Consider the following 25,253-nt stretch of genomic DNA (forward strand, 5'->3'; position numbering starts at 1 on the left):
CCTTGAAATTATCAAATGCTATGTACTACTTTTATAGACTAAGGAATACAGAGATTCAGGGTACTGAAAAGATATGTTTGAGGCCACACAGTGAATTAGTGGCAGAACTAAAGACAAAGTTCAGGTCTCCTACTCCATAATCCAGTGATTCTTAACCCACCATCTAAGATGTGCCAATCAGTTTCTGAATAGTAAGAAAATTATAGCAATAGTCTATTTTGTCCACCAGGAAAAGAAACCAAATTAACAGGCTTTACACCAATTTCTACTGAATTTTCTAGACTCTACATATGTGCTTAACCCATTGAATTATATTACTTATATTTCAAAATCATTCTCACCTGTAGCAGTTTATCTGCAAGGTCAGCTTGAATTAGCCAATTATAAAGGGCAATACTAAAGAGCTCATCTTTGGATCGCTGAGCCAATTTAAGCATTTTTTCAAACTGAAATAAAGAAAACAATACAAATTAGCATGGTTAAAAGCTCAGTTGTTGGAGGGTGCAGGGGTAGTTCAGTGGTAGAATTACTGTCTGCCATGTGGGAGACCTAGGTTCAATTCCCGGTCAGTGTACTACCTCCACCCACCCACCAACCCCCCCCTCCCCAAATTCAACAAATGGTGCTGAAATAATAATAGTCACATGGAAAAAAGAATGAAATGTGACCCCCCACCATACAGCACAGCAAAAAAATAAAGCCCTGTTGTTGGGTGTCATGATCTCTTAGCCTTACAAATCCCTGGTCAGAAATCAAGAATCTTAAATGGTGCCTTCTAAGAGTAGTACTACCTTTCCCAAGATGATTATACCATCACTACAACACAGAACTTCTGAACACAATGTATTTTAGAATGAAAAATATGTTATGCTCCTTACATGATGTCCTGCTTCTTCATTACTCAACATATTGGGATCAGATGACAACACTGGAGGACCAGGCTTTTTGGGTACACTGGGAGACTGAGGTGCAGCCTTACTTTGATTTACCAGTTCTTGAAGTGTGTCTGTTATGCACTTGTAACTGTTTAATCTGAAAAAAAAAAAATGAAAAAGGAACAATTACATTATTTAATTAGACAGCAATTAGTTTATCTTATTTAAATACAAACAAGAATGCTGAGGCTAGTTGGAGAATACATGTATATAGTTGGTATTAAAAATAATACAAATCACATAACTTTTCAGACCAAGAGATTTTCAAAAGAGTTTCATTAAACAATAGGCAAAACTATAAAAAATGAGTTAAAAAATTATCTTAGGATATTTCTTTTCTGAACACACATTTTTCCTTCTTTATTAGCCTCCTCTACTTTGTGAACGTCTAAAAATTATCCTTTAGAATAAAATACTGTCACCCAGAACTAGAAATGGAAAAAAAAATTCGATTTTGTGATTCCATTTAAAAACAATGTTCAAAAAGTTTCAGAAAAGCCAGAGGCAGGTTCAAAAACATTTTTGAGTCCTTAAGAATATCTCACTCCACCAATCTTTTTTTAGTATTTTTATCTTTAGGCTTAGAATTAGAATCCTGATAGCCTCTGATAATATGAGAAGTTATTTTTAAGTGAAAACATAATTTCACTTTATAAGGATTATATGTGAAATATTTCCTTAATTACCAATCAAAACTTTACACAAAGCAAAGTCTGAATTCAGGGCAGGCCATGGTGGCTGAGCAGGCAAAGTTCTCGCCTGCCATGCTGGAGACTTGGGTTTGATTCCCGGTGCCTGTCCATGAAAGGAAAAAGTATGTATTCATAAAGCTGACAATCTTCTAGGGTAACATAACTTGCCTTTCTTGGAAAGCCTGAAGTCCTACTATATCCTCTTCTGGCTCTCCATGCTTATAGAAATGAAGTCCAAGACCCTGAGGATCTTTTTTCTCTGCAGCAGTGAGAGAGAGCTCCACCACACCCTCATAAAAGCGCACTAATTCGAAGGAAAAAGGAAGAAGAATTAAGGCTCATTACTAAGCTGAATACTCACTTCCCTACCTGGTATATACAAATACTGACCAAGGTCATTGTGTCTCTACTCTATGCGAGTCACCCTGGTGAAATTATCATATGAAATATTTCTGATGAGTCCACCAAAGAATACTTTTAATATGCACAAAAGGTAGCTACTATTAAATGTTTTCTTCACTGGGAAATTTTTTTTCTTCCTATTTTAAAACAACAAAAGGGAGCGTTCTTGTTCCTTATTGGGGGGGAACCTTTGAATTAAAAATACCTGTTCTAATGTTTACTGCCTATATACTGTTAGATTTGATTTAACATAATTTTTAATAAATCAGTCATGTATTATTTTAAAAAGTTGTAAAGCCCTCCCACAATGCTCAACTCCGTGAACCCTACCAAAATTATGGAAAAAGAACACTCCTTTTCTTTATGATTTGGTCCTGACCAATGCTCTGAGGCAACCCAGCCTCCCTGCACAGTGGCTTCCAGATGTAACCAGACCAGAAGGAAAAGATTTCAACATTCATTGACTTGTCCTGGGGATATACATATTGGATGAACAGAACCATTTTGTAACAACCAGTGTGCAGCTCTGTAATGATGATACTCAGTTTGATGCATCACACTATGACAGCGAGAAAGGGGAATTTGGAGGTTTTGGCTCAGTTAGTGTAAAAACTGAAATAGAAATCAAGATCAACCATGAAGGAGAAGTGAACAGGGTCCATTATATGCCCCAGAACCCTTGCATTATTGTAACAAAGACTCCATCCAATGATGTTCTTTTTTCTGAATACATGAAACACCCTTCTAAACCAGTAACCCACACTTGCATCTTTGTGGACATCAGAAATAAGGCTATGTATGGGCTTTCTTGGAACCCAAATCTCAGTGGGCATTTATTTATTGTTTCAGATGACCATACTGTTTGCTTATAGGATATCAGTGTCATTCAAAGGAAGGAAAAGTGGTGAATGTGAAGATCATCTTTACTGGGCACATAGTTGTAGAAGATGTTTCCTGGCATCTGCTTCAGCAGCTGTTTGAGTCAGCTGCTGATGATCAGAAACTTATGATCTGGGATACTTGTTGCTTTAGTTTGCTAGCTACTGGAATGCAATATACCAGAAATGGAATGGCTTTTAAAAAGGAGAATTTAATAAGTTGCTAATTTACAGTCTAAGGCCAAGAAAATGTCCCAATTAAAGCACGTCTATAAAAATATACAAATCAAGGCACCAACAAGAGGTTACCATCACTCAAGAAAGGCCACTGAAGTTCAGGATTTCTCCCTTAACTGAAAAGGCAACGTGGTGAACATTGCGATGTCTACTAGCTTCCTCTCCAGGCCTCTTGCTTCATGAAGCTCTCTGGGAGCGTTCTCCTTCTTCATCTCCGAAGGTCACAGGCTGGTGGACTCTGTGGTTCCCTCGTCATTTTGGTAGCTCTCTCAGATCTCAAACCTTTTCCAAAATGCTTACTTTTTAAAGGATTCCAGTAAAGTGATCAAGATCCACCTGGAATGGGTGGAGACACATCTCCATCTAATCAAATTTAATACCCACACTTGATTGAGTCACATCTCCGTGGAGATAACCTAATTAAGCTTCCAACCTATAGTGCTGGATAGGGATTAGAAGAACTGCCTTTACAAAATGGGATTAGGATTAAAACATGGCTTTTCTAGGGTACATAAATCCTTTCAAACCCAAATACTTGTTCAAAAGATACTTCCAAACCAAGCCACCCAGATGCTCACATTGCTGAAGTGAACTGCCTCTCTTTTCAATCCTTAGAGTGGGTTCATTCTTGCCACAAGATCAGATGACAAGACTGTTGCTTTGTGGGATCTGAAACTCAAGTTGTATTCATTTGAATCATGTAAGGATGAGATATTCCAGATTCAGTGGTCATCCACAATGAAACTATTTTGGCTTCCAGTGGTACTGATCATCGACTGAATGTCTGGGATTTAAGTAAAACTGGAGAGGAATAATCTCCAAAAGAGCAGAAGATGGGCCACCAGAGTTGTTGTGTATTCATGGTGGTCAAACCGTCAACATATCTGATTTCTCCTGGAATCCCAATGAACCTTGGGTAATTTGTTGTATGCGAAGACAGTATTATGCAAGTGTGGGAGACAGCAGAGAACATTTCTAATGATGAGGACCCTGAAGGAAGTGTGGATCCTGAAGGACAAGGATCCGAGTTAAGTCTGCACTTGTGTTTAAACTCCCCTTTTTGCCTCTCAACCCTGAGATTGATTTAACACTGGTTTTGAGACAAAGACTTTGTTTGGCTATCCCTCTACTGTTTATCATCAACAATGCTATTAGCCCAGACATTGGGTATTTTCAAAATATTAAAAGGGGGACTTGATTCAGCAAAGCCACAAACTTATATTTAAATTTTCTTCAGGAATTTCCTAGAATCAAATCCAGGTGTGAAGTAGGCATAGAAAAGGGAATATACATATGTGGTCATTTTTCTTTTTATGCTATATTCCCAAGTTTTTCAGACTCACTTAAGGTTAGAGTGGATAAGGAACAGAGCCACAATGGGTGGGCATCTGATTCATGAAGTATAGTACCTCAAGATGTGTTTATTCAGGAAATAGGGGAGAGATTCAAGTCATATAGATTCCTACTCTAAAATGCTGATACCTGACTTTGCAGGATGCACATTTTCCTATGTAGACCAGACTTCTCTCAGTTTCTTCAGGTAAGTAAAACTTTATTTTACATGTTTCTCTTTCCCCATATATTTTTGCTCATTAGTGTATTTCTTTAGCTGTTTCATATAATTTCTTACCTTTCTGTGAACGGTTTTTTTTTTTTAAACTTGGGGCCACCAAGTTGTAAAGATGTATGTTTTTGCCTGACAGTTATAACACAGGGAGACTATCCAGTTAAGTTGAGAAGAATGACTCAATAGCTGATATTTGTTTTTAATATTAATTAAAATTAATCCTGGATAAGCATTCATACTTTTTTTATAGGCGTTAGTCCCTGTGTTAGTTAGATTCAGTTGTCAACTTGGCCAGGTGAGCATACCTAATCTTGTTGCTGCGGACATAAGCCAATGGTACGTGAACCTCATCTGTTGCTAATTACATCTGTAGTGGGTTAGGAGGCGTGTCTGCTGGGCATTCCTCATCTCAGCACTCGCAGCTCAGCCCAGGTCTTTGGAGATGCAGAAAGAAGTCACCCCGGGGAAAGTTGTTGGAACCCAGGGGCCTGGAGAGAAGACCAGCAGAGACCATCCTGTGCCTTCCACATAAGAACCTCAGTGGAAAGTTAGCTGCCTTTCCTCTGAATAATCAACAAAATAAATCCCCTTTTATTAAAAGCCAATCCATCTCTGGTGTGTTGCATTCCAGCAGCCAGCAAACTAGAACAGTCCCTGACCACTGGTATGATACCATCTCCCTTTTGGATGACCTGCTTCACCAGCAGGCCTGTTACTTTCCATGACTGTGTAAATGCTTATAATGGAATAAACTGCTTTTATACATTTAAAAAAAAGAAAAAAAATTAGCAAAAAAAAATTTAAGAATCTTAGAAATAAATGTAACCTAGAAAGCAATTTGATAGCTAAAGTAGCTTAATTAGACTAAAACTCCAGTGTTAAAAAGTAAAGCATTTCAAAATATAAAAAAAAAGCATTATATTTTACAGAGACTACTATAGTTTTCAAATAATGAAACACGAAGAATGAAGTTCCTATGTCATATCAGTTGGGCCAGTGAAGTAGAAGGATGACTAACCTCTGAGAAGATGCTATCCATCACTTATTAACCGAGTTTAGAAGATATGAAGAACACTTTGTTTCATACCTTGTCTATACTGGGCACAAACACTGGAAAGGTCTACTTGACTGCTGATTTTTTGATACTCCTTTAATGACTCCCTTAACATTCTTTCCTTTTCTGTCTTATTTTGAACTTGTCGGGAACGCTGAAGCAGCTCATTTGCCTAGCAGAGATGACAAGAATTTTAAAAAGATACAAAGTCAAGCAGAGACATGATTCTTACAGCACAATTTTTAGTCTATGTCTAAGTTTTTATTACTGTAAAAAATAAAAACAACTCTACAAACTTACTTATTCTTAATTTTAGGCAGAAAAGCTTCTGACCAAAAAAATCCTAGCTATTCTTAATTCCTTTCACAAATATGTTAAGCAACATAGTTTTTGTCTGGCAAATCTCTTGCCTAGTCAATACATTATTGGTCAGCAGACAGTCCATGTGACACTGATTTATTTACTTTTTTCACCTGTAAAAGGATCAATAAAAATTGCGCCATTAACTCTAATTCATATTAGATTTATTTAAAGTTCTAGTAATTTTTCCTTAATTTCTAAAGAGAGAGGCATATTTAACCCTTGTCTTTTCTTAATCTAGCCTAGAACACTATCAAAGATTCGTGAGCCTAATATACAATTACAAAAAATTTGAATATATGTGGATTTTAAAAGAGCATGAATTCAAACCCCCTTTCTATATAGATGAGGAGTCTGAGGTTGGGAGACATTAAGAGACCTACTGAAGGTCAGACCGTAAGTAAAAGTAGGTTCTTGAGTCCTATTCTACAGTTCTTTTTATCTTATAATGATATCTCCTGTAAGAATCACAGAAATAGATAAAAAAGCATCATACCTTTGAACAAACTGCATCATCAGTGCTATACAGAAGTGGGCATATATCCTGTAAGTGTAAGCTTATACCATCAACAGCAGCATTATCTCTGATATAGCAGTTGATAAGAGAAGAAATTAATGCCCCGGTCAGTTCTTTGTCCCTGATTACCAGATCTTTAAAGGTGGTGATCTTCAATTGTTCTTGAAATTCCTGAGAGTATAAGAGAAAATACTCTATCAAAAATATAGCAATATCACATTCCACAAGAATGAAGTTCTTTAGTAAGTAATTACTAAATTACTTACTAGAATTTAGACTAGAATTCAAAAGAAATATATTAAGATACACTAACAAATTTTTGCAAATCATAGAAACTTGGAAAAGAATGCACAGAAAATCTGGTTCTAATCTATTACTTTATAAATGAGGAAAGTAAAGCGCAAGCAGATTTCTTTTGTTATAAGCTGGGACTAACAATTACTTATTATTTAAGGCTTTCTAACACTGTTTTACATTTTGAACAAATCTGCTTGTTAAAATGGAGCTCCAAAGCACTGAGGTAATTTATACTAGAGTGAAATACTCTGTTTAGTGATGTGACTGCTATTTCATTTTTCTAAGTTTCAGTAATATCCAATTAGTGTGCAAATTCTGGGGCTAATATTTAGTTTATATTCTTTGAACACAATGATTACTGATACAGGGAAGGAAACTTAGATGGTAGGTCACAAAAAATGTCTGGGTTAAAAACCTACCTTGCTCAATAAAACTGAGAATCATTTTTTTACAGGCATGGAAAACAATTATCATAATTAAACATATTAGTTTGAATTTTATATAAAACAAAATGATCAGCAAAACAACAAAATGCCACATTGGACACTACTGGAAAGAACCAGGGGATCAACTTCTATTTTTGAAAATGCTACTTAAAAGTAAAGAATTAAGAATTTCAGGGTAATCAAAAGGTCCTAAATTATACAGGGAAACTTTCTGTTACAGGATTGCAGCTAACAAACATGGAAAGAATAAGCAGAATCATTCTGTAATCCCAAAGAAGTAACTGGTTCAGGCAATCATTGTCAGTGGATTATAAAGACTGGATAAAAGTCTGGTAGAGAAATCTGATAATGGAAGGACTGTACTTCCCATGTGAACACAGAGTTCTTAACACAAATCTACTCACTACCTATGAAGTATTTATTCTTCCTCAAAGAAATGGATGTGAACCTAATGTAGCTTTAATGACTTTACTTTTTACAGGGAATATAGAAAATAAAGGAATAAGTTCAATGATATTATAAGTGAGGCAGAAGACAACCTCCAAATGTGGAACATCAATAGAGCAATGGCCAATTTCTACAAGGCAAATACAAAGAGGGGATAAAAGAGAAAGGGAAAATTGTTCTAGATTAAAAGAGAAACAACTAAATTAAATGAGTGAACTAACCACTTAGATCCTGGTTTGAATAAAGCAATGTTAAAAGACATTTTGCAAAAAATCACACAAAAGTCATTACCAGTAAGATTTTAGATCCTACCAAAAAATTATTGTTAATTCTGCTAAGTGTGATAATGATATCATTACTCAAGAAACTCTTTATTTTTCCTCGGAAATACATACTAAAGTATGCAAGAGTAGAATTTACATGTCTGGAGTCTACTCTGAAATAATTCAGCAAAAAAGAAAAAAGCTTAAGTAAATTTGGCAAAATACTGAAAATGCTGAATATGAGTAAAGTGTATATGAGGGCTAATTGTAGTATTTGCTCTACTTTGTGTATGTCTGAAGATATTCACAACTAAATAAAAGGTAGGAATATATTCCACCTAAATATCATGGCTAACATTTAAATGAATACCTATTACCATTATCCTTAGAAAGGATTTGTGCTGGGTTGAAGCTGTTACGTACCCGAGAAAAGCCATGTCCTTTTTCCTGATCCAATCCTATGGGGACAGCCATGTTTCCTTTAATCCTAATTAATTATTGTGGGGTAGAAACTTTGACTGGACTGTTTCCATGGAGATGTGACACACCCAATTGTGGGTGTGACCTTTTGATTAGATGGAGATATGACTCTGCCCATTCAAGGTAGGTCTTGATTAGCTTACAAGAGCTCTTTAAAAGAGGGAATATTTTGGAGAAAGCTCAGAGTCGACATAGATGCAGATACTGGGAGATGCTTGGGGTACTGACACCTAGACATGTACATTTGGACATGCAGAGCCCAAGAGACATTGCAATGTGCCTTTACATGAGATGGTAAGCAAGCCAGGACCCAAAATTGTGTCCCAGAGGAGCTAAGTGAAGGCCCACAGGCACTCAGAGAGGAAACCACTGGCATCAGAAGCTAGAAGGAATGGAACCAGGAACAAGGACCATGGGATGTCAGCCACGTGCCTTCCCATGTGACAGACATCAGCCTTTCTTGAGTCAAGGCATCTTTCTCTAGATGCCTTGGTTTAAACATTTTTAGGGCCTTAGAATTGTAAACTTATAACTTAATGAACTCCTTTTTAAAAGGCCATACCATTTTTGGTACACTGCATTCCAGAAGTATTTAGTAAACTAAAACAGGATTCAAAGGAAGATACTGCAGAAAAGAAATATGAACCATTCATTTCCAATAATCATAAACATCTTTCTTTAAAGCAGGAGTGTTTTCTGGTTGCTGGACTTCTTGAAATTACACGTAAAAATTTTGAATATATGTATCTGTATGCACCTTTTTTTTAAAAAAAGTATGAATGTACACTGCTTTTGGTAGATTCCCAAAAGAATCTGTAGTCCAAATAAATAACCATCGTAAAAAATATTTTTGGTAAAATGAAGATTTCATTCACATGCCACTATGAAGCTCTCATATACTGTAGAAAGTTGTGGCTTTGACAAAATGGTTCCCTGAAATTACCACCCCACTTTTGTGCAATTTTCCTGTAACACACCAACTTTATTATCACAACCTAAATGTCTCCCAAAATAATGCCCCCCCCCCATCAATCCAAGTGTTAAAATTAACACTCATTCAAAAGACGATTACTAATAAAAACGAAGCTGCTCTGGTTGGGACTAAGGTAAATCAGAATACAGGGTAAAGGATGACCAGTGTCTGTATCTTAGAATTTCACCTATTTCACTTACAGAGAGCCTTATTTTTCCCAAAACCTAAATTTTCTGTAGAATACAATCTAACTCAACCAGTCTGAACAGTTCATTGAAACAACCCAAACACACAGAACCCAGAATGGGAATGAGGGCTTGGAATTCTGTATAGCTTAATGTAATACCTGGATACTTCCTAGAGTATGTTTGGCAGATAATTAACAAGTATTGGCAAGATCCCTTGAGGGAATGGAGAAAAATATGGAACTATTAAACTTTTCCACCCGGAAAACCCCAGATAATCTCTCAAACACTACAGACTCCCAAGTCAATAGGCCAAGTTCCTGATTTTTTTTAAATTTTTTTAAATTGAAATATCTTCACTAACCATACAGTCTATCCAAAGTATATAATCAATGGTTCACAATATCATCACATAGTTGTATATTCATCATCATGATCATTTTCAGAACATTTGCATTATTCCAAATAAAGACATAAAAAGAAAAAAGAAAAACCCCATACATCTCATGCCCTTTACCCCTCCCTCTCATTGACCACTTGTACTGCAATTTAACTCTTATACTCCCTATTATCTATTTATTTATTTTGTCCTTATTTTTTTTTACTCACCTGTCCATACCCTGAATAATGGGAACATCAGCCACAAGGTTTTCACAATCACACAGTCATACTGTAAAGGCTATCAGTTATACAGTTGTCTTCAAGAATCAAGGTTACTGGAATACAGTTCAACTGTTTCAGGTATTTCCTTCTAGCTATCCTGATACATTAAAAACTAAAAAGGGCTATCTATATAAAACATAAGAATAACCTCCAGAATAAACTCTTGACACTAAACTTTACTTTGTCTCATTTCTCTTTTTCTCCCTTTGGTCAAGGTTTTTTCAATCCCAGGATGATGGGTCCTAGCTCATTCCTGGAAATCATGTCCCATACTGTCAGAGAGATTGACATTCCTGGGAGTCATGTCCCACATAGGAAGGAGAAACCCTTGATGCTCTTTTTTTTTTTAACCTTTTTTATTATATGACATATATACAAAGCAAAGAAAAAAAAAAGCAACAGTTTTGAAAGCACTCTTCAACAAGTAGTTACAGGACAAATCTCAGAGTCTGTCATGGGCTACCATACTATCATCTCAGATTTTTCCTTCTACCTGCTCCGGAATATAGGAGGATAGAGGGAATAAATTTTTTTTATCATCACAATCGACTTGTTTTTTGTAAAAAATAACATATACACAAAAGACATAAACTTCAAAGCACAGCACATCAATTAGTTGTAGAACATATTTCAGGGTTTGACATGGGTTGCAATTCCACCATTTTAGATTTTTACTTCTAACTGCTCTAAGATAGTGAGGACTGAAAGAGGTACCAATTTAATGATTCAGCAATCATATTCGTTTGTTAAACCCTACCTTCTTTGTATAACTTCACCATTACCTTTGATCTTTCTATTTCACTCTTTAGGGTTATTTGGGCTATGGCCATTCTAAATTTTGTATGCTGGTAGGGGCTGTCAATAACTTGGAGTAGGGAGGTGGAACTAGCTGATGTTCTGGAGAGGCTGAGCCCTCTAGGTTTCAGGACTTATCTGGTCTAGGGACCCATCTGGAGGTTGTAGATTTCTGGAAAGTTACCCTAGTGCATGGAACCTTTGTAGAATTTTATATATTGCCCTACCTAAGTGTTCTTTATGATTGACTGGGATGGTTTTGCTTGGCATTTGGTAAGTTATGATAGGTAGCAATGTCTAACTGAAGCTTGCAAAAGAGTGACCTGCAGAGTAGACTCTCAACTCTATTTGAATTCTCTCAGCCACTGATACATAATTAGTTATATTTCTTTTCCCCCTTTTGGTCAGGATGCAATTTTTGATCCCAAGGTGTAAGGGCAGACTCATCCTGGGAGTTCCCTCTCATGCCACCAGGAGAATTTCACCCCTGGATGTCATGTTCCATGGATGGGGAGGGCAATGATTTCATTTGCAGAGTTGGGCTTAGAGAGAGAGAGAGAGAGGCCATATCTGAGCAACAAAAGAGGTCCTCCAGAAGTAATTCTTAGGCATACCTATAGGTAGCCTAAGCTTCTCCACTACCTACATAAGGTTCACAAAAGTAAGCAAGAAGCCTTATTTGTAGATTAGATAGGCCCCCCTTGTACTTATGGAACTTATTTCTGTAACAAAGAAGCTAAGCTGACCTATAATTATGCCTAAGAGTTACTTACAGATAACCTCTTTTGTTCTCAAATGTGGCCTCTTTCTTCTAAGCCCAACTTTGCAAGTGAAATCATTGCTCTCCCCCTACGTGGGACACGATTCCAGGGGTGTGAGTCTCCCTAGCAATGTGAAAAATGACTCCCAAGGATGAGCATGGCCCTGGCACTGTGGGATTGACAATGACTTCCTAACTGAAATGGGGCAAAGAATTGTAAAAAAAAAAAAAAAAAAAAGGATCAGTCACTAAAGGAGTTCAAATAGAGTTAAAAGGCTATTCTGGGGGCTAGTCTTATGTGAGCTTTAGCTAGATATTGCTAATGCCACTGTCTGCCAAATCCCAACCAGTATCATTCCTGTTAACAGGGCTCTAACTGAGATTCTGCAGAAGTTGCATGCACTAGGTTTACTTTTCAGAAACCTAAAACCTTTAGATGGTTCCTAAGCCAGATAAATCATGAAACCTAGAGGTGCCAGTCTCTCCAATCAGCTCCAATCCCTATCACGTATTGTTGATACCCTTTTTCAACACGAAAAAGATAGAATGAGCATAAACCAAATATCCCTAAAGATTGGGAGAAGGATCAAAAGAGAAGGAAGAGTTCTAATAGAGAAGTTAGAATTTAACAAATGAACGTGACTACTGAATCATTATACTGATATTTCTGTTTAGTCTCCAGTTTCTCAAAGCAGCCAGAAGGAAAAACCTGAAATTGTGGAACTGTAACACATACCAGACTTTGAAATCTGTTCTATAACTATCTGTTAAAGTGTGCTTTGAAATTTATTGCTTTTTTATATATGCTCTGTAACATAATAAAGAAATGTTTTTAAAAAAAGAGATTACCACTAGGCATAGTATTAACATTTTTTTCTCAAAAAAAACAGAATTCCTACCTTCTGAAGTTCTCCTACTATGACAGTGAATTGATGTTCACAAAGAAGTTTCCATAAAGCCAGAGCTTGGTATGATTTTCGAACCAACTGCTGGATTGCTTGAAGTGAAACTTTTTCACTCAGCTGAGCCTCTAATAACCAGACACAACTAATGAAGTTTTATAAAATGACACAATTGATTTCTTTATTACAAGTCAAACAAAACATTACAGATAAGTAGAAGGTCCATTGTTCCTCCTTCTCCCTACTCTCACCATCGGCAGTTATAAGCATGAATTGTATTCATGTTTTTTATCTTTTTACTACTTATATATGTTTTTGTGTTTGAGTGTATGTACACACAATTTAAAAAAAATTGCTATGTGCTTCCAACAATTTGTACCTATCTGCAAATTGCTTTTTCCACTCAGGTATGTTTTTGCAGGTTACCCATTCTGATAAATATAAATCTAGTATATTTATTTTAATTGTTGCTTGTTCTATCACGTAAATATATCCAAATTTAATTTGTTCAATATCCAACTGAGGGACAGATTATTTCCAATGTCCCACTACTATAAACAATGTTGGGATAAATATTCTTAAATAAGGACTACTGGAAAACATGGTCAAGTTTCTCTATGACAGTTTTGCAAAGCTTGCATAAAAACCCAATATAGCATTTTTTCCTTTTTCAAAAAAATAGGAAATAAAAAGAAGAAATATTTAGTGTAAAACATGTAGAGTTATTTCATGAAACTTTGTTTCAGCTGTGTGGGTTACTTTTATATATCTGGGTCATAATGTAAAATGTATTTCTTACGGAGGAAGAGAAGTCTGAGAAAGAAAATTCTAAGATGTATACTTAGAATGAAACTGCTGGCTTTAAGTGTATATATTATTAAAAAAAAGTATATATTAACTTTTTAACTTTTATTAGCTCTTATCAAATCACTTTTGAAAGTAGTAGTTTCAGTATGTACTATCAGCAGCAATTTGAATGCTCATGTTTGCGCAAATCATTATCATTTCTCCATATGGTGCGCCATCAGATTTAAGACTAAAGTATAGCTACTTTGAAAATACAAGGGCCAGCAGGAAGGGAAGAAAGAAGACTGAGAAAAAAAATAAATAGCTGAGTCTTAATTAGAAAATTTCTATCAGCCAAAATACTTAGTTCAAACAATATAAAACAACCTAGAAAAATGGAATAGCAGACGAAATTTATCCAACAATGTACTATTAATAAAATTCATACCTGAATAACTAAAGATTATGAAAACTTTTCAGCTTTCCTAATTTCTTTCCTTAGTTATTACTACTTACAATAGACAAAAAAACCACACCAAATATTTCACATTTTTAACTCTTATAAACAGGTGTGTACTGTATTTTCTGGTGTGAGAAGGGACAAAAAATTTATGCATTAAAGAATTTTCAAAATACATGAAAAAGTACAAGACTAGATCATCATTTGGAAAACGTAGTTTCCAAATACTCCTATGTCCTATTTCCCAATCACACTGACAGTATTTTAATAAAAAATGCCTATGTAATCAAACCAACTAAATTCTACTGAGAAGCCCAATATTTTCTATTCAACTAATAAAAATTCTATACTGGAGTCATGTACATTTAACTGATCAGAAGCAATAATTTACCATGAAACTTCCTCTGTAGCTCCTGTTGCACTTGCTGGCTATTACCATTTTCAGGACGCATGAAGCCTATCAGCCTCTGCTGCACTTTGGCAGTGGTTCTGAAACAGAAATTCCAGAAACATTTTTTTCTTTAACACACTTTTTCTTTAGTGATATTTAATTTACACCCATGCAATTCAAGCAGTGAAAATACACAATTCAATGTTTAAAAATAAATTCACAGAACAGGGTGGTATATGGGAATTCTGTATTTTGTGCGTGATTTTTCTGTAAACCTACAACTTCAATAAAGAAAATAAAAAATATATATATTCACAGGATAGTACAACCATAATCATAATCTAAGTTTAGAATATTTTCATTTCCCCTACCAATTAGCAGTCAATCTGTTTTTCTCATTTATCATCCCTACCTTAAGCAATCACTAATCAATTGTCTATAAATTTGCCTAATATAGACATAACAGATAAATGTATCAGAATACTATATTTTTTTCTTTAGACTTGTGAAATGATCACTGACATATCAATGATAACAATTTAAAATCTGAAGCATTTTCATCTCTCAGATGTTTCAAGTTTCAGTAAGAATAAACAGGTAATAACAGTATTTTCCTTTTATTGAGCAATTGCTTTTTTGCCTATAACAGTAAGGTATTAACCTCAAGTAATACTCACAACAATTCTATATGTTAAGTTTTATTAATAATCCCATTTTACAGATGAGGAAACTTCGGGACAGAAGTTAAAAGGAAAAATACTGGCCATTGAGAGAAATGAGCAAATTAAAGTACGTGGTAGAAAATTTGATTCTTATAGTGGTTAAATGCAAGTTCAAGAATGATGGGAAAGAAATGATAAAATTTTATTTAAAAATTTTGTTTGGTAACTGACATTTAGTGAAATATAAATTAAAAATTACAACTTCAAAAGTATATAATTCTTAGAGCAGCTAGAAGTAAAACCTAAAATGGTGTAATTGTAACCTATACCAAACTCTGAAATCTATTCTACAACTAATTATTGTGATGTCCTTTGAAATTTATTGCTTTTTTGCATATATGTTTTTTGCACACAAAAAAGGAAAAAAAAAGTCTTCTAGCCTCCAGTGTTTTGGAGCAGCTAGAAGGAAAAATCTGAAATAGTGGAATGGTAACCCATAACGAACTCTGAAATCCGTTCTGTATTTACTTGTTCAAATACACTTTGAAAATCATTGCTTTTTTTTTTTTCACACGGGCAGGAACTGGGAATCAAACCCGGGTCCTCTGGCATGGCAGGCAAGCATTCTTGCCTGCTGAGCCACCGTGGCCCGCCTGAAAATCATTGCTTTTCTTTCTTCTCTTTGTATGGTTGTGCTGGTTTGAAAGGATATATGTACCCTACAAAAGCCATGTTTTAATCAAAATCCCATTTCACAAAGGTAGAATATCCCTATTCAATACTGTATGTTTGAAACTGTAACCAGATCATCTCCATGGAGATGTGATTTAATCAAGAGTGGTTCTTAAGGTGGACTAGGCGACTACAAGTCTCCACCATTTTGGGTGGGTCTTGATTAGTTTATGTGACTCCTATAAAAGAGGAAATATTTTGGAGAAAGCTGGAGATTCGGAGAGAGCAGAGAATGCTGTAGCACCATCAAGCAGAGAGTTCACAAGTCAGCGACCTCTGGAGACAAAGAAGGAAACCGCCTCCCAGGGAGCTTCATGAAACCGGAAGCCAGGAGAGAAAGCTAGCAGATGATGCCATGTTCACCATGTGCCCATCCAGCTGAGAGAGAAGCCCTGACTATGTTTGCCATGTGCCTTCCCACTTGAGAGAGAAACCTTGAACTTCATCAGCCTTCTTGAACCAAGGTATCTTTCCCTGGATGGATGCCTTTGATTGGACATTTCTATAGACTTGCTTTAATTGGGACACTGTCTCGGCCTTAGAACTGTAAACTAGCAGCTTATTAAATTCTCCTTTTTAAAAAGCCATTCCATTTCTGGTACACTGCATTCTAGCAGCTAGCAAACCAGAACATATGTGTTATATTTAACAATTAAAAACTTTTTTTTTAAGTAGATAACTAATGTACTCACTTTGGCAGCACATAAAATTGGAACATTACAGAGAAGATTAGATGGCCCCTGAGCAAGGATGACACGCAAATAAGTAAAGAGTTCCATATTTTTCAATGGAGCTAAAGTTGGTATCTTCTCAAATTAGTAGGTTATAGTCTTAGGTTGTATACTATAAACCACAGGGAAACCACAAAGAAGGTATTTAAAAGGATTTAGAAATGGAATTGAGAAAGGCGTCATAAGTTAGATAACAATAAATCCAATTATACAAAAGGAAACTTCAATAAAGGAAAAATGAGACAAAAAAGATATGACATAGAAAAAACAAAGGACAAAAGGGCTGAAGTATTGCCTTTACAGTAATAACATTGAATACTAATGGATTAAACTTTCCAAACAAAAGACTGAGATTGTCAAAATGGATAGAAAAGCAAGATCAAAATATGTTGTTTTCAAGAGACCCACCTTAGACACAAAGACACAAATAGGTTGAGAGTGAATGGATGGAAAAAGATAATCCATGGAAACAATAACCAACAAAGAGCTGGGGTAATCATACTACTATGAGGCAAAACAGACTTTGATTAAAAGCTGTTACAAGAGACAAGAAGAAAACTACGTATTAATAAAAGGGTCAATCTACCAAGAAGACAAAACAATCACAAATATTCATGAACCTAACCACTGTGCCCAAACATGAAGCAAATACTGGCAAAACTGAAGGAAAAACAATAGTTAGAGACTTCAATATAACACTTTCATAAATGGATACAGCATCCACGCTAAAAGATCAACAAGAAAACAAGATTGGATTAATATGATAAATAAACTAGAAACAACAGACATGTATAGACCATTGCACCCCAAACAGAATCTATGTTCTTCTCAAGTGCACATGGTTCATTCTCCAAGATAGTCCAATGCTGGGTCACAAAAAAGTCTCAACAAATTTGAAAAGACTGAAATTATACAAACCTTAATGGAATGAAGCCAGAAATCAATAATGGGTAGAGAACTGGAAAATCCACAAATATATGGAAGTTAAATAACATATTTTTAAACAATCAGTGGGTCAAAGAACTTATACCTAAAACTTATGGGATGTAGAAGAGGCAGTGCTACAAGGGAAATGTATAGCCCTAAACACCTAAATTAAAAAAAGAAGACCTCACTGCACACCTTGATGGACCAGAAAAAGAACACCAAACTAAACTCAAAGCTAGCCAAAGGAAAGAAATAAAAAAGATTAGAGAGAAATATATGAAATAAGGAATAAAAAAAACAATAGAGAGCATTAATAAAACCAAAAGCAAGTTTTTTTAAAAGATCAATAAAATGGATAAACCCTTAGCTAGACTGACAAAATTAAGAAAGAAAGAGGATGCAAATAAATAAAATCAGAATAAAGGAGGGAGAGGACATTGCTAATGACTCCATAGAAATAAAAAGGATAATAACAGGATACTATGAACAAATGTATTTCAAAATGTTAGACATCCTAGATGAAAGAGACAGATTCCTAGAAACATATGAATGATTTACACAGACTCTACAAGAAATAGATGATCTTGACAGACCAATTACAAGTAAGAGATTGGATCACTCATCAAAGCCCTCCCAAAAAAACAAAGCCCAGGACCAGATGGCTTCACAGGTGAATTCTAACAAACATTCAAAGAATTAATATCAGACATGTTCCAAGTCTTCCAAAGAACTGAAGAGGAGGGAATACTACATGACTCATTCTATGAGGCTAATCACCCTAAGATCAAAGCCAGATAAAGTACAAGAAAAAAATTACAGGTCAATTTCTTATGAACATAGATGCAAAAATCCTTAATAAAATAATTGCAAACAGAATCCAATACCACATTAAAAAAATTATATACCGTAGTCAAGCTATGGGTTTTATCCTGGGTATGCAAGGATGGTTTAACAAAGAAACTCTATTAATGAAATACACTGCCTTAATGAAACGAAGTGGGGGGGTGGAATGCATGATCATCTCAACTGACACAGAAAAGGCCTTTTGACAAAATCAACATCCTTTCTTGATAAAAATAAGACACTAGGAATAAAAGGAAAGTTTTTCAACATGATAAAGGGCATATATGAAAAACTCAGAGCTAAGATGATACTCAATGGTGAAAGACTGAAAACTCCCCCTCTAAGATTTGGGACAAGACAAAGATGCCCACTCTGACCACTGTAATTCAACTGTCTTGGAAGTTCTAGTAAGAGCAACTAGGAAAGAAAGAGAAATAAAAGGTATTCGAATTAGAAAGGAAGAAGTAAATTTTACAAATTGCAGATGACATGATACTATGAAAGTCCCAAAGAAATCTACAACAAAGCTACTAGAAGTAAGTAGGGGGTAGTTGGGGAAACAAGATCAACATGCAAAAATCAGTAAGGTTTCTATACATTATAATGATCAATCTAATGGGAAAATCATGAAGAGAGCTCTATTCACAATAGCAACAATAAGAATTAAATATCTAGGAATAAATTTAACCAAGTACATAAAGGACTCAGACAAAACTTTCTTAAAAGATATGAAAGATATAAACAAATGGAAGGCCATTCCAAACTCAAGGATTGAAAGATGTCAATCTATCCAAAATGATTTCTAGATTCAATGCAATCACAGATAAAATTCCAACAGCTTATTTACAGAAATGGAAAAGCCAACGATCAAATTTATTTGGAAAATTAAGTTGTCCGAAATAGCCAAAACAAACTTGAAAAGAAAGAACAAATTTGGAAGAACTCACAGTTCCTTGCTTTTAAAGCTTATTACAAAGCTACAGAGGTTAAAACAGCATGGTCCTGGCAGAAGGATAGTCATACAAACTAATGGAATCAAATTCAGAGTTTAGAAATAGACCCTCACATATATGGGCACCTGATTTTTGACAAGGATGCCTAAGTCAACTCAACTGGGAAAGAACAGTCTCTTGAACAAACGGTGTTAGGAGAATTGGGTATCTATTTTCATAAGAATGAAAGAGGGAGTGCTTTGTATAATTTCAATCTTTAAAATATACTGATAACAATGTGTGGTCTATCCTGGAGAATGAACCACGTGAGCTTGAGAAGAATGTATACCCTGCTGTATGGGGATGCAATGTTCTATATATATTTGTTAGATGTAGTTCATTTATCATTATTCAAGTTCTCTGTTTCCTTACTAAACCTCTGTCTAGATGTTCTATGTACTGATGAGAATGGTGTATCTCCAACTATTATTGTTCAGATGTCTAATTCTCCCTTCAGTTTCACCAGTGTTTGCTCATGCATTTTGATGCCCCCCTTGTTAGGTGCATAAATATATGACTGTTATTTCTTCTTGATGGATTGCCCCTTGTAGTAATACACAATAAAATTTATAATAAAAACATGTCACACTACTGCCTTCATTGATTATAACCAAGAATGGAATAGCTCATATGTTAAGAATGACCGTGTTGAGAACTTCCAGATCAAGATGGCGGCTTAACAATGTGCGCATTTTAGTTCGTCCTCCAGAACAACTACTAAATAACGAGAAACAATACAGAACAGCTCCCGGAGCCATGATAGTGACGAGACACACAGTGTACTCCAGTCTGGACCAGCTGGACCGGCTGCGAGCCCCATCACTCCCCCCCCCCCCAGAACCGTGAGTTCCCAAAGCTGCGGCGGCCAGCGCCACTCCCCCACAGGCCACTTTCCAGAGGGGAAAGGAAAGGACTTTACCAGCAGCAGGGACTGGGCACAATCAAACACCAATTGTGGAACTAATCAACAAATTCAGACTACTAAAAATAGGCCTCCAGCTTAGGTGAACCTGATCAAAGTGTAGGTTGCTGATTTTTGCCCCGGTGCCAAGGGGACAGGACTGACAGAAAAAGGGGGAAAAAAAAAAGAAGGAAACAGAGGTTTTTGTGGCTGTGTATCTAGAAAGGCTTGACTGCCTCTGGATACAGCGGCAGGACTTTTAAGGCTGCAACTGCCCCAGGCACAGGCAGAAGTGAGCTCTTTTGGGGGCTTATCTGGAGCTTGTGCTTTCCCCAGGGGAGGGGTGAAGCCCCACCCAAGTAGAATCCCTCCAACAAGGAATTCAGGCACCAGGGCTTGGTAATTTGAAGCCATTAAAAACAGCCTACAGCTGGAGGGAACTGCCTGAAAATGTAGAGCTGTGTTCCAGTAGCCATGTTTCTTGATGACGATTTAACAATGATATAGCTTTCACAGTGAGACTCTGTGAATGTGAAAACCTTGTGTCTGATGCTCCTTTTAGCTACTATATCAACAGAAGAGTAGAACATATGGAATAAAAATAAATAATGGGGGAACAAATGTTAAAATAAATTCAGTTTGAAATGCTAGTGGTAAATGAAAGCAAGGGGTAAGAAGTATGGTATGTATAATCTTTTTTTTCTCTATTATCATTTTATTTCTTTTTCTGTTGTCTTTTTATTTCTTTTTCTAAATTGATGCAAATGTACTAAGAAATGATGAATATGCAACTATGTGATGATATTAAGAATTACTGATTGTATATGTAGAATGAAATGATAACTTAGTGTTTTGTTTGTTAATTCTTTTTTAATTAATAAAAAAAGTTAAAAAAAACAAAACAAAACAAAACAAAACCAGCCTACAACCTTTCCTCTGTCTCCAACACGCCCACCAGCAGGGAGAGTCTACCAAAGTTAAAGGTACCGCATCATCTTATGCTGGTGGGACCTGCAGGCAGACAAGCGCCACATACTGGGCAGGATAAGAAAAACAGAGTCAGAGACTTCACAGGAAAGTCTTTCAATCTGCTGGGTCTCACCCTCAGGGAAAACCAACACAGGTGACTCTTTCTTCCTGATAGGAGGCCAGTTTGGTCTGGGAAAATCTGGCTGGGAAAATCTAAGTAGACCCTCCTAAGTGTGTGTGGGGGAAAGGCACCACACAAGCAGGGCAAGAAACAAGAAAACAAGAACTGAAAAATTCTCCTCTATTAAACAAAACTTAAGCTAAAGGTCCAGATAAAGCTGAACGGAATGTCAAAGAACAGAGAGACAACAAATTCATCCAGCAAGAAAACCCTAGATAGAAGAAGTGAAAGCAATCTCTAGAATAAACTAATTAAGGTAATTAAATGCCTAGACACCAGCAAAACATAACAAATCACACTAGGAAAATTGAAGATATGGCCCAGTCAAAGGAACAAACCAACAATTCAAATGACATACAAGAGCTGAAACAATTAATTCAGAATGTACGAACAGACATGGAAAACCTCATCAAAAACCAAATCAATGAATTGAGGGAGGATATAAAGAAGGCAAGGAAAGAACAAAAAGAAGAAACTGAAAGTCTGAGAAAACAAATCACAGAACTTATGGGAATGAAAGACACAGTAGAAGAGATGAAAAAAACAATGGAAACCTACAGTGGTAGATTTCGAGAGACAGAACATAGGATTTCTGAACTGGAGGATGGAACATCTAAAATTCGACAAGGAACAGAAACTATAGGGAAAAAATGGAAAAAATATGAGCAGGGACTCAGGTAATTGAAAGACAATATGATGCACATGAATATACGTGTTGTGGGTGTCCGAGAAGGAGAAGAGAAGGGAAAAGGAGGAGAAAAACTAAAGGAGGACATTATCACTGAAAATTTCCCAACTCTTATGAAAGACTTAAAATTACATATCCAAGTAGTACAGCGTACCCCAAAGAGAATAGATCCAAATAGACATACTCCAAGACTCTGATTTAATAATCAGAATGTCAGAGGTCAAAGAGAAAGAGAGGATCCTGAAAGCAGCAAGAGAAAAGCAATCCATCACATATAAGGGAAGCCCAATAAGACTATGCACAGATCTCTCAGCAGAAACCATGGAGGCGAGAAGACAGTGGGATAATATATTTAAATTATTAAAAGAGAAAAACTACCAACCAAGAATTCTATATCCAGCAAAATTGTCCTTCAAAAATGAGGGAGAAATTAAAACACTTTCAGACAAAAAATCACTGCCAGAATTTGTGACCAAGAGACCAGCTCTGCAAGAAATACTAAAGGGAACACTAGAGACAGATACGAGGACAGAAGAAAGAGGTGTGGAGAAGAGTGTAGAAAGGAAGACTATGAGTAAAGGTAAAAAGAAGGAAAATTAGATATGACATATAAAATCCAGAAGGCAAAATAGTAGAAGAAAGTACTACCCATGCAGTAATAACACTGAATGCTAATGGATTAAACTCTCCAATCAAAAGACATAGTCTGTCAGAATGGATTAAAAAACAGGACCCATCTATATGCTGTCTCTACTCAAAGGACATGAGGCCAAGGACACAAATGGACATTTGCACACCAATGTTTATAGCAGCATTATTAACAATTACCAAGAGATGGAAACAGCCAAAATGTCCATCAGCAGACAGTTGGCTAAACAAACTATGACATTTACATGAGATGGAATATTATGCAGCTGTAAGACAGAATAAAGTTATGAAGTATGTAACAACATGAATGGACCTTAAGGACATTATGCTGAGTGTGATTAGCCGGAAACAAAAGGGCAAATACTGTATGGTCTCACTGATATGAACTGACATTAGTGAATAAACTTGGAATATTTCCTTGCTAACAGAGACCATCAGGAGATAGAAATAGGGTAAGATATTGGGTAACTGGAGGTGAAGGGATACAGATTGTGCAACAGGACTGAATATAAAAACTCAGAAATGGACAGTACAATATTACTTAAGTGTAATACAATTATGTTAAAACACTGAATGAAGCTGCATATGAGAATGATAGAGGGAGGAGGGCTAGGGCATAAATGAAATCACAAAGAAAGATAGACGATAAAGACTGAGATAGTATAATCTAGGAATGCCTACAGTATATAATGATAATGACTAAATGTACAAATTTAAAAAATGTTTTTGCATGAGGAAGAACAAAAGCATGTCATTACTGCAATGTGCTGAAAATAGATGGTACTTAATATTTTAAAATCTCAACCAATGTGTGAGACTAAAGCAAAAAATGTTTATTTGGTCCAAATCTACACCTAGACTAGTGCATCTCCTAATATAACTTATGTAGATAGTTGACTGAACACTTTGAGTACATGGAACTTTGTATAGGACATGAGATTTTGTTGGTTTGCCCAGGTGATGCCCTGATGAATCCCAGAGTGATATGATCAGTGAGTGGAAAAGTATTTGCAAAATCCCCTTTGGGGAATGGTGAGAACAGGGGACAACTCAACTTCCCCAAGTTGAATTCTTGAAATTCTCATAAGCAGTGTGGACAACCAAAGCTACAGGCTGAGACCCCAGTCTTGGGGTTTGTTCATATGAAACTTAACCCCACAGGGGATAGGTCAAGCCTACTTAAAATTAAGCCTAAGAGTCACCCCCAAGAGAACCTCTTTTGTTGCTCAGATGTGGCCTCTCTCTCCAGCCAACACAGCAAGCAGACTCACCACCCTCCCCCTGTCTACATGGGACACGACTACCAGGGGTGTGGATCTTCCTGGCAGCGTGGGACAGAAATCCCAGAATGAGCTGAGACTCCGCATGAAGGGATTGAGAAAAACTCTAGAATGAGCTGAGACCCAGCATCAAGGGATTGAGAAAACCTTCTCGACCAAAAGGGGGAAGAGAGAAACGAGACAAAGTGTCAATGGCTGACAGATTCCAAACAGAGCCGAGAGGTTATCCTGGAGGTTATTCTTATGCATTAAGTAGATATCACCTTGTTATCCAAGGTGTAATGGAGAGGCTGGAGGGAACTGCCTGAAAATGTAGCACTGTGTTTCAGTAGCCATGTTTCTTGATGATCATTGTATAATGATATAGCTTTCACAATGTGACTGTGATTGTGAAAACCTTGTGTCTGATGCTCCTTTTGTCTACCTTGTCGGCAGATGAGGGGAACATATGGAATGAAGGTGAATTGTGGGGGGAGCAAATGTTAAAATAGATTTAGTTTGAAGTGCTGGTGATGAAGAAGGGGATCAGTGAGGGGTATGGGATGTAAAATTTTTTTTTTCTGTTTGTTATATTTTTCTGTTGTCTTTTTCTTTTTCTGAAATGATACTAATGTTCTGGGAAATGATCATGATGATGAATATGTAACTATGTGATGATATTGTGAACTGCTGAGTGTATGTGTTGGGAATGTTTGTTTCTTGTAATTTTTTTTAATTAATAAAAAAAATTTCAACAAATAGAGCTAAGGAGACATTCTGGAGGTTATTCTTATGCATGCTTTAGCAAGATATTGCAAACAACAACAATATGCCAAGCCTCAAGCAAGAGCATTCCTGAAAATTCTAAATGGTATCCTGGGCTCTATCTAATTCTCTATAAAAGGTTTTCATGGTAAACTTTTTTTTCAGAAAATTAAGGTCTCCAATTTTTCCTATGCTAGATAAGCCCTTAAACCTAGAGACCAACCGCTCCCAGAGAATCAAACAGTTTCATTATTCTACTACATAAGGTCAACACCCTTTGCCACATGAACCAGTTAATATGATCATTTTCCAAATATCCCTGAATATTTAAATGATAGGGAGGAGGTGCAACTGAGAAATTATGATTTAACAAATGACTGTGACTATTGACTCTTTATATAGATTCTTACTTTTAGTGCCTGCTGTTTTAGAAGAGCCAGAAGATAATATCCAAAGTTGCTGAAC

General features: G+C 36.1%; 1 protein-coding gene and 2 pseudogenes across 4 annotated transcripts in view; 2 read left to right on the forward strand and 1 right to left on the reverse strand.

The window, feature by feature from the left end:
- NUP155 (nucleoporin 155) overlaps positions 1-25,253 on the reverse strand; it is an 85,435-nt gene that overhangs the window by 15,311 nt on the left and 44,871 nt on the right. For all 4 annotated transcript variants that reach the window (XM_077117000.1, XM_077116999.1, XM_077117001.1 and 1 more), the window contains 7 exons: positions 14,491-14,588; positions 12,851-12,981; positions 6,622-6,813; positions 5,799-5,937; positions 1,796-1,931; positions 879-1,032; positions 342-446 (listed from right to left, as the gene is read on the reverse strand). In XM_077117000.1, coding sequence (XP_076973115.1) covers positions 342-446; positions 879-1,032; positions 1,796-1,931; positions 5,799-5,937; positions 6,622-6,813; positions 12,851-12,981; positions 14,491-14,588 — 955 coding nt within the window. The remainder of the gene's footprint in view (positions 1-341; positions 447-878; positions 1,033-1,795; positions 1,932-5,798; positions 5,938-6,621; positions 6,814-12,850; positions 12,982-14,490; positions 14,589-25,253) is intronic.
- On the forward strand, positions 2,356-4,232 carry LOC143646363 (histone-binding protein RBBP4 pseudogene; annotated as a pseudogene).
- LOC143647464 (U6 spliceosomal RNA) lies at positions 16,569-16,669 on the forward strand (annotated as a pseudogene).

This window comes from Tamandua tetradactyla, chromosome 9 (genome assembly GCF_023851605.1).
Source record: "Tamandua tetradactyla isolate mTamTet1 chromosome 9, mTamTet1.pri, whole genome shotgun sequence".
NCBI lineage: Eukaryota > Metazoa > Chordata > Mammalia > Pilosa > Myrmecophagidae > Tamandua > Tamandua tetradactyla.